This window comes from Centrocercus urophasianus, unplaced genomic scaffold, assembly GCF_019232065.1.
Source record: "Centrocercus urophasianus isolate 14NV4802_14NV808 unplaced genomic scaffold, USGS_Curo_1.0 seq_54, whole genome shotgun sequence".
Classification (NCBI taxonomy): Eukaryota; Metazoa; Chordata; class Aves; order Galliformes; family Phasianidae; genus Centrocercus; species Centrocercus urophasianus.
The window spans coordinates 413,544-423,383 of NW_024885133.1; the positions used below are offsets into that span (position 1 = coordinate 413,544).

General features: G+C 49.3%; 1 protein-coding gene across 1 annotated transcript; it reads right to left on the bottom strand.

Moving 5' to 3' along the window:
* Positions 1 to 4,125: 4,125 nt before the first annotated feature.
* KLHL26 (kelch like family member 26) lies at positions 4,126 to 9,226 on the bottom strand. Its single transcript, XM_042835722.1, has 2 exons — positions 8,728 to 9,226; positions 4,126 to 5,980 (listed from the first exon to the last, which is right to left on the bottom strand). Exons 1-2 carry the CDS (start codon positions 9,048 to 9,050, stop codon positions 4,399 to 4,401), a joined length of 1,905 nt encoding a protein of 634 aa, XP_042691656.1. The 5' UTR covers positions 9,051 to 9,226; the 3' UTR covers positions 4,126 to 4,398.
* Positions 9,227 to 9,840: the final 614 nt, after the last annotated feature.

Below are 9,840 nucleotides of genomic sequence, written 5' to 3' on the forward strand. Positions count from 1 at the left end.
GCAAGCAGCATGGGACACGTGCCCCAGAATGCACAGCTCAAGAGTGAGCGAATATGTGTGCATGGGGGGCATCTGTGGACACTAAACCTGAACCTTTTCTACCTGGTATATGCTTTGGTTTTCTTCCTAAGAAACAGCAAGCACGTATGTTTGGCACAAACATGTGAGATCCCCAAAGCGTGCAAAATTAAGGCCCAGACATGCTACCTGCACCACCGGGCAAATGTCTCTTTTCCAAACCTCGGCAAAATCCATACGTTCCTTCTAAATCCAGTTGTGAGCCGCTGTCCTGGAGGCAGTAATACTGAGTGCAGGTACTGATAGTGCCAAGCAGTAAATCTGCACCCATGGGGAGCACGCAGTTCAACCGGAGCCCACGGCGAGGGGAAAATAACCAGCAACCAAAGGAAAAAGGAAGCACCTCGAGCAAACAATTGCAAACCTTGCAGGGAGACACAGATTAGAAGTCTGATTAGAACCACCAGATAACCACATGTAAAACTGGGCTTTTAGTGCATTTTCAAAGCGTTGTGACCGGAAGACATAGATCAAAAATGTTACATCCATCTGCAGGGATGGATTCTGCTCTAGGCTCTCCAGTGTTAATGCACTGCAACTCCAGTGACTTCAAAGGGATTGCTGCAGATATAAAGCAGGGTAGCCAGAAGCACTGGCTGGTAGCCTGCATAAACAAGCAAAAAAGATTTTCATTTTTTAAGAAGCCATAAAAAATAGTTGGAGCTAATTATGTGACAGGGGGCTGGGTGTGAAATAGCAACTGCAGAGCCTCAGGGATCAAGACAAGAACCTTTGATTTGCTCTCTTCAGCTTATAAAGTCCTCTGAATACTTCTGCTCTAACAGCTTTTCTTCTTTCCACTGCAAGCTGCACGCATTACTCTGATGCTGCTCTCTGGAGGCCCCCACCGTTGCTCTGTACGAAATCTCAATCCTTTGTCTTACAATCTGAGGCTGATTTCAGGTTGCAGAGCTAAACCAGCAGCTGTCTCCAAGCAGAAAGCCCATTTCGTGTTCACCTGATGGAGCAGCAGCGTTAGAGCAGCTGAAACCACGACCACCCCGTGAGCAAAGCTTCAAACTCCCCTCCAGAACTCCCTGAAGTTGAAATATTAACCTGGAAAGCACTGAACGCGTGTTTCTGAAGCTCAGTTATGAGCTTGGAACGAGAAACAAAAGTTCTGCAGCCTGTGGGCTGACACTGTGCCTACTCAGTATTAAAATGCAGAGCAGAATCTAAGCTGTCTCTGCAGAAAAATAACTTCAGGGGAGAAATATCTGTGTTACGTATGCGCTCCCAGGTGAAATGCAGGAGAAGCGAGCCCTCCTAGGAAGGCACGGCTAGCAGCTCTGCTCCTCACCCTCCTGACATGCCGACACACCCAGGCTAGACAGTGAATTTATTCAGCCACATCCATTTCTCCCGGTCCTTAAGTCACAAGTGGTGAAATCTCATTCATTTATGCAAGCAACTCGAAGATTTATTGTAAATAAAAGTTCTGCGCATTACACAACTGGCTCAAAATCATAATTAGAGTTGCACTGGGAAACATGTTTTATTTATTCTGACAGTAGTCTGGCTTCAATAATCATAGTATGATAAATGCTCCTGAAGTTTGCAGAGTTTCAGCAACTCCAGAGCTTATCACAGACGTGGAAGTGAAAACATCTGAATAGGTTTGATGTGGCTTACAAGAGGTCCTGAGCAGTTCTGTTGCATAGCATCATTTTACATCAGCAACAGGCTACCAAGCGCTGGTGGGAGTGTCCTCCTTCACTGTAAATCAAAGAAATGAGATGTTCTGCTGCCTCTAAACTTCCGAGACCTCCTCCCAAAAGCTGGGCCACGTCTGCACGAATTAGTGAGGTTCTGTGTGGGGAGAAATGACAGTGGATTGCCGAGCCGGCAGACCCTCTGGAAAAGGGTCAGTGACACCATTAATAGGATGCAGACATTCCCCAGCTCTAGCTGTTCTGCACCCTGCCAAGAGTTCTAGTGCTTTCTTCCTTTATAGTTTTAAGCACAATTTCAGGCCCATAAAACATCAGAGAAGACAGAAGCTCTTATCCCAGCCCCGACAGCAGCCCTGACGGCACACGCACCGCGAATACCTGAGCTAACGATGCTGTGCTCTCGCTGGTCTCCATCTGTTCAAAGGTATTTTCAAACATACCAAATCAGGTTTTACCCCGACAGCATTTACTGCAGCTCTGAGACTAATAAATGGCTCTGAGTGCAATCAAACATTTAGCTGGCTTTGTTCATTCTTGAAGAAGAGCGGAGCCCTGCCTCCTTGCTCCTCAGGCAGAGCATCCTCAGCTGCACTTGCTCCAGTCCATCCGCACAGCCAGATCACTTCAGCGTTCACCAAGAGCCCGATCCAGCCATCAGATTCATTCAGCGCAGAGAATCGAAGCAGTTTATTCTCAGGATACCACACAGGGTATGCATGGAGCAGCCCAGAGCCACAGCTTTGCACTTCACAGGAGTCAAACAAACTCCATCAGTACAGATCATACCGCTGTCACAAATACTTTAGCCAGCCTGTGCTAAATTCAGAGCAGCTGGAGTCCAAAAAAATAATTGTTTATATCGCTATCAAAAGAACGTCCTGGTAACCAGGAGAGGTGGAACCCTGCAGCACAGTGCTGCAAGTCCCAGCGAGAGGACGTGCAAACCGTTCTCAGCGCCTGCTCTGCAGTGCCCACAGATGGGAGCGGTGGTACCAGGAGAGCTGGCTGCACTGCACACCACAGAAGCAGAGCTTGCCCACTTGACTTCAGCATTCTGAACACCAACAAGCACTTTCCATCCATTTATTATTGGCAAACCAGCAGATAGACAGAAACAAACCAAACTGTGCATCATTTTAACTGAAATTTCAAATGCAGAAATGAGCTGAGGTCTGAGCACTCAAAAGTGCTTCCGTCGTCAGAAATATCCTTAAGTGAATCTGAGGTACGGAGTTCATGCTTTGCACAGCCCTGACGAGTGATTCATCCGCCACACAGACATCAGACGTTGTCTCTAAGGGTTACAGCACGGCATTTATTTAACCAGCAGAACGCAACAGTTTCTCTGAAAAGAAGGCTACCTCCATCAAAACCCAACTTCCACAGGTACAAAACAAAGCCCTTGAAACAGAATGCCTGGTAAAGGAAGAAACTTCATTTCTCAGTCAAAATTAATTAGAAAAAAAAATGGCTTGGAGGAAAGGACAGTTCAAGAAATAACAGTATTCTGTGCAGCAGACACAGATTTCACAAAAATGACAGAGCCATCTTGAAACCAATCTCTTAATTTAAAACACCCACCAGCAACAAAGGCCATTCTGCCTGGACTTCCATCTCATCACGAAACCCAGGCTCCTCTTTACAAGTCAAGGGAGAAAACCCTCCAGCAGGTGAATGAGCAGCACCCACCTCCCTGTGCAGAACGGGCTGGGTGATGCGTGCAGGCAGCGGGTCCTGCACAGCCCCTGGGTGCTCCCTGCTTCAGCCTGTATTGGGTCAGCCCAGATAACAGCTGCCGAGCTCTTATTGCCAGTGAAGCCAAACAAATTTTTGGCAGCTATAAAAAATCGTGCTCGTTTCTGTGTGATCAAGTTATCAACATGGCTTCAGTGCTGTGAACCAAGGATGCCCCAGTTAAGGGAGAATTTCTGGACAAGAATATCATGCTGATGTCCGGAGGGGGTGAGGAGGGGATCTGGAATTGCAGTGTAATCCAAACAGGGAAGAACCAACAGAGGCCAGAGGTGTGCAGGGGTAAGCATTCCCCTTGTAGGAGGGGAAAAACAAAGCAAATCACCTCTGAAAAGCAAGGATCTGCTTTCACAGCCCAAGCACCTGAGCTCTTCCAGCTCCCGCTGTCTCTTTATTGCTTCTGGAGGTCAGTGTGTTATACAGGTTTTGGTTTTTTTTCCTTTGCTAAAAAACAACAAATCGACACACAATGATTTTTGGAGCTAGTAGTAAAAATCACACCTGAACTCTTTGAAACATACCACAGTACTTAGTTACTCCTGAGCTGTCAATGTTTGCAATGTGTAATATTGTTAAAAATATGGAAAGTTGGCAGAATGCATTCCCACCCCCCCTCCCCACACACACACTTTTCAGATAAAGAAAAAAAGAGAAAAGCTTTTTCCAGCTGTAACATCTGCTAAGTCTAACTAGCTGACAAGTGCTTCTGACGAAGCACGCTTGCCAGAACACTACGTAAGAGAAGAGGAGGGACTTCACAGAGGAGGGAACGCAAGCTATTTTTCTCCTTCCCTCACCCAGAAAATGCACGATACCATTTGCAAACAAGGAAAACGACACGCCATCCCAACGACATGCAACACGAGGCGACCCCACGGCCTGCACAGCAGCTCAGTTATCTCTGGGTGGTGATCTGTGGCAGTATCACAGGAGCACATGCTATCCCAGCAAAAGACTCTGGAAAATGCAGGTCCCTTTCCCATTCATCAGTTTCTGTGTTATACACCTGCACAATGCTCGTGACGTTGTTCAGATGCCAGTTGTACCCCCCTACGATGTAAATCTTTTTTTCTAGCAAACAACAGCCGGCTTCCGACTGACCTGCGCGCATGGGGCTCACTGTTGTCCATTGGTCTGTTTCAGGCACGTAATATTCCACGGCCAAAACATCGAAACAACGGTCAACGTGGTCCATGCGGCCTCCCAGAGCGTAAATCCTATTATTTGCACTGACCATGGCATGCAGGACTCTGGGTTCGTTCATCGGGGTTTTAAACTCCCACTGATCCGCGGCCGGGTCGTAGCAGTGCAGGGCCTTTTTATCTTCCACCGAAATCCCATACCCACCCGATATGTACAGCTTGTCCCCCACCGTGGCCCCGGCGTGCCCCCACGTCCTGCGCTTCAGGGAGCACACGTAAGTCCACTCGTTGTCTTTGGGGCAATACTTCTCCACAGAAGCCAAGCTCCCCGAGCGGTTCCTCCCGCCCGTGGCGTACACCATGCCGTGCAGGACGTTCAGCTGGAACTGGATCCTGCTCTCCTGCATGGCCTGGATTCGCAGCCACTGGTTGAGGTGAGGATCGTAACGGTAGCAAATATCAACCGCTCCTTCGCCGCTCCGGTACTGCAGGTGTTGCCCCCCTACGATGTAGACAAAGTTGTCCAGCACGGCCACGCAGGAATGGCTGCTGCCCACCTCCATCTCCGTCAGCTCCTTGAACTGGCGCCCGCCGGCGTCAGGCAGGCAGAACACCTTGCAGCTGACGGTGCGGTCGTTGTCGGTGTAAGGAGTGCCGCCGAAGGTGACGAGGGACAGGACGTCGGAGCGGATGGTGGTGCGGGGGGACTGCATCTCGTGCTGCCGGAAAGGCAGGATCTGGTAATTGAAGGCCTCCAGCAAGTACTGCCGGCACAGGACGTCCTCCACCATGATGTCAAAGGTCTGCACGTTGTCCACCAGCTCGGAGGACTTCATGAGCGGGAAGCGGATGTGGCAGAGCACCTGGCTGGCGCTGGCACGGCGCGTGGGGTCGTACTGCAGCCAGCGGACGGCGGCGCGGAACAGGTCGATCTCGCTGCAGCTTTGCAGCTTATTGCTCTGCAGGAAGAAAACGAGGCGCTCCAGAGGCAGGTGGAGGAAATCCTCCTCCTCGGAGATCTGCAGGAAATGCCTGAAGGTGAATGCATCGACGGATTCCTTTAAGGAGGCGAGGCTAAAGGTGGTGGCCATCTGCCCGATATTGAGACACGTTTCTACGCTCATGGCAGATTTCAGGAATTCCTCGCAGAGCTCCACGACAGGCACCATCTGGAGGAAGACGGCAGCTCCCAGAACGTCCTGAATGCAGTCAAGATCCAGAGTCACTTCAGCACTGTACGCAAAGTCTATGATGTGTTTCAGTCCCTTTGCAGATACACCTTTCAGTTCGATCACATCTTGGCTGGCTTCTCTCATCCCGCCTGTGAACATCGCCCTGGAGGTCAAGAACACAAACAAAAATTTCCCCCTCTTTAATAGCGCGTCAATGATGTAATACTTCTCATTTTTTTTAAACATACTGAACCTCTTAGGAAGGATGGGGGGGGGGGGAATAAATCAAGGCTAAATCTCTAAAAGCCAGGAGAAAAAAGAAAAAAAAGAGCATGCAATTACTGATATACAGCTTGCATAAACAACGCACTGAGAAGTCACATTCAGCTATCACAGTTGGGTTTGTCAGTGCTGCTTCACCGGCACTGGATGCAGGAATGGTTCTTAGGACAAAGTGCCAGGAAGTGGTCAGAGCCATCAGAGCAGGGAGCGTTGTGTGCTGGACCAAAGGATCCTTGATATTCAGCAGCCAAAAGCAACAGTGGGATCTGCAGCAGCACAGGCTGGCATCCGTAACTCTAATTTCCTGATTTTCAACTATGCAGGATTTGTGAGCGTAAAGAAGAAAATACTTTGGGGAGACATCCATGCTCAGAAGTCAGCGAGCCCCTGAGCTGGCCTGAGAGGGGCCTTCAGGCAACGCCATCGCACCGGAGGTGAGTTAGCCAAGGGCTTCAACGCTGCCATTGCAAATAGAATTTACACAAGGCTTTGGTCATTACAACAGAACCTCCTCTCCAAGGCTCCTTCCCAATGCCTTATGAAAATAGGAGTTGCGACCACTTCAGAAAACGTCTGTTATGTTGCAGTACGACAGCAGGGGGCTGGAAGGCAATTAAAAAAGAAAAAAACACAACGATTTTCTTACAGCACAGCTGCAAGCACATCAGTTGACCAGGCCAGGCTGAGATTAGGCCCTCGATCACCTCCTTGGGAGGCTTCTAAATTCCACAGGAAGCGCATACCACGCCGAGCACTGCGCAGGCATCTCATAAACTGCTGCTCTGAAGCAGGGCTGCGTTTCCCAGGCACGGGGCCTGCAGGCGTGATGGGGACATAAGTGCACATTGTTTTTTATAGGTTTACATTACGTTTCAGCAGTTTTTGTTACATATTGGTGGCTGGGGGGCAAAGGTTTGCGCTGTGTGTAGCATTCAAGAAGCAGCAGCAGAGCGATTCTGCGGAAGGCAAAGTCAAACCAGGTTGCTGAAGAACGGTGACACGCGGTTTCACCGCCCAGCATCGTTGTACAAACATCACAGCAAGCCTACAAAGGCTGTCACACCAAAGACCGTTCAAACTGCCTGCACATTTTAGGCCAGTTTTTCACCATTGATAACCTCCTTTTTCATGTCTGAGAGGTGAATTCACTGTGAAGGCACACTGTCAGAGCTGCAACGACTTTATGATGCAAATTACTCAGAGCAAATGCTGAACAGACCTTCTTCCTCTTTAGCATCAACACAGGAATAGAGAAATACCTTGGGAACGCTATCAAAAGACAGGAGTTCCAAGTTTCCTGTCCAAACCAGGCTAGAAGAACTGCTGCCGTCCAGCACAACCCTACAGAAAGCTGAACGACCTAAATAAGGAAATATCTGCACATGAAATCAGTTTTCTGTAACCGAGTGACCAGGAACGCTGTTCGCAATTATTTGTCCATACAGCAGATGAGAGCACTCTGCTAAAATCCCCCTGCAGATCCCATGTCACCAAACAGCATGCTGCCTGATCCCCTGCCCCAGAGGAGATGCAGGCATGTGTGTGTGCTCATGCATTAGCTGTACAGAGCTGGCTGTGCATAAGCAAAGGAAAGCATCGCCGTTGCCATGATGAAGACAAACCACCAAATAAAATGCCATTCCTTGAGAAAGTGTTATGGTTTTAAAACGCTGATGGTATAAATGCTTCAATTTCACTCTTTTCCCTCCCCTCTTCTGCATAAAGTGCATTTTCAAAAGCTAGATTATTCTGCCATTGTTCCCCAGGACAACCTTACTTAATGCCACAGACCTTATAGCAAGAAACCCGCTCAGCAATTACATTTCAACAGGGAAAACACACTAACAGTGGCACTGCATACAGCATTTATGAATACAAATAGTGCTATTAGCATTTGGTGGAAGATCAGCTCCATCATTAATTGCATGCCGGTTAGGGAGAGCGATAAGCTCGGAAGGTTTATGTTACCGAGGGGAGTCAGAAGGGAGAGAGAAGGGAACAGCCTGGAAAATGTGAGGGTCCTTAAGAAGGACACCATTGGAGCAGCTGAAGAACTGGGACATTCGAGGCCTACGTGCCGTGCTCCTGGTCACCTGCTCAGGTCAGGAAGGAACCTGCGTGTCAAGGGGCTGCTGAATGGGGAGAGAACCCCGTGCCACAGAACTGTCAGACAAGACTTCAGTGGAGGCAAGATGGATGAACTCCATTTTTCACTTTAGACTGAACTCCCTGCTCTGCAATTGGTTCACCGTGCCTTAATTTGGCAAAGGAAGCTCATCTCCATGCTTTGGCTTTCTACAGACACAGAGAGGGACAGCCGTTCCCTATGGGCTGGGGAACACACGCACAAAACGCCTCATCCTCCTCGGGGTGGCTTCAAGACCTGCCCTTGAGATGGGTCTCAGCCCAGACTCAACCCAGAACAACCTCATCAGAACGCAGAGGGACAGACCCCACACCTCCACACGCCTCCAGGGAATCCCACTGACACGTGTGGTGCAAACCATACCTCAAAGGGCTGCGGGGGGGTGATGTTGGGGCACGGTGGGGAGGTCGGGGTAGGAGAGGATGGGGAAACAGAAACCCAGGGGAGAGGTAACAGTGCCTGCTTCCCTATCAGATTCTCACCTGAAATAGTCACTGCAGGCAGCCAAGACAACTTTATGAACCTGAAACACTTCATTATTTATAGTGAGGATGACATCAAGCAGCTGAGCCTGAGCTCGGAGCGAGGCCAGTCCCTGCAGTAGAGTGGTGCTGTGGCCAGGAGCAGAGAACGTGCATTTCAGGGTGCTGTTCTTGTCAGCCATGCTAAAAACAGAACAAGAGAGACAGGCTGGTTTTAAATTAAAACAATATGTGGTATACCTACAAAGCATGCTGGGGGAGATACTGTAACACAAAGCAGTTTGAAAGCAAATTCCCAGCTCGACAGCCACACAGACCATCATGACATCAGTACCTCGGTTGTATTCCCTTATCCCAGCACAAAAGACACATCCAAAACGTTCACTTGCACTCGTGTGTTACTGACAACCTGTCACGCCGCAGCACACGTGGGCTTTGGGACCAGCCAAACATCAGCAAGAAGGGCCAACATCTCCATGAACAGAGGTGTCCACGCACTGCTGCTACCCCAGAGTCCACCCTGACCTCGACTTCAACCACGAGACTGACTCACAGTTGCTTATTCTTCTCACCACCTAACCTAAGTGCAGCTGTTAGATATTCTGTACCGTCCAAGGACGGCCCTGCTCGCCCTGTTTGATCCTTTCCTTATGCCTGACCCTCCTGAGAAGAGCAGAATATTGCACAGCACCGGCTGCTCTAACTAACGTCAACTGTTTGAACTGCACTGTAAACAATCCCCTCCCAGTGTAAATATTTCCTTGGTTTTCCCAATGCCTCTCACACATGTTCCTCAGTGCGTGGAGCATCGCTCCTACATTCACTTGGCCTCGAATGCACTTGTCGGTGAGAACGCTGCATTTGGAGGTGAACAGCAGCAGCAACTCTGCACGAGTGGGAAGGACACTGCGACACTCTGTGCTGCTCTGAAGGTAACCCCAGTTGTGCTGCAGGTTTCCTGAGCCAACCAGGGCAGTGTGTCCCACAGCTGTGCGCTGCGCTCACACCAACTGAAGGAGAAATCTGAGGCTCACTCGCAAACTTCATCCAACTCTGAACTAGTTTTCTGGATCAACATCCCATGTTCTCTGAATTCTTCTGGGAAGAAAACAC

Excerpts from the sequence above, each read along its gene's own strand:
- KLHL26 (XM_042835722.1), bottom strand. The coding sequence starts at position 9,050 with ATGATGGTCTGTGTGGCTGTCGAGCTGGGAATTTGCTTTCAAACTGCT. Across the intron at positions 5,981-8,727 it reads GCCTGCAGTGACTATTTCAG|GGCGATGTTCACAGGCGGGA; the intron begins GTGAGAATCTGA and ends CTTGACCTCCAG.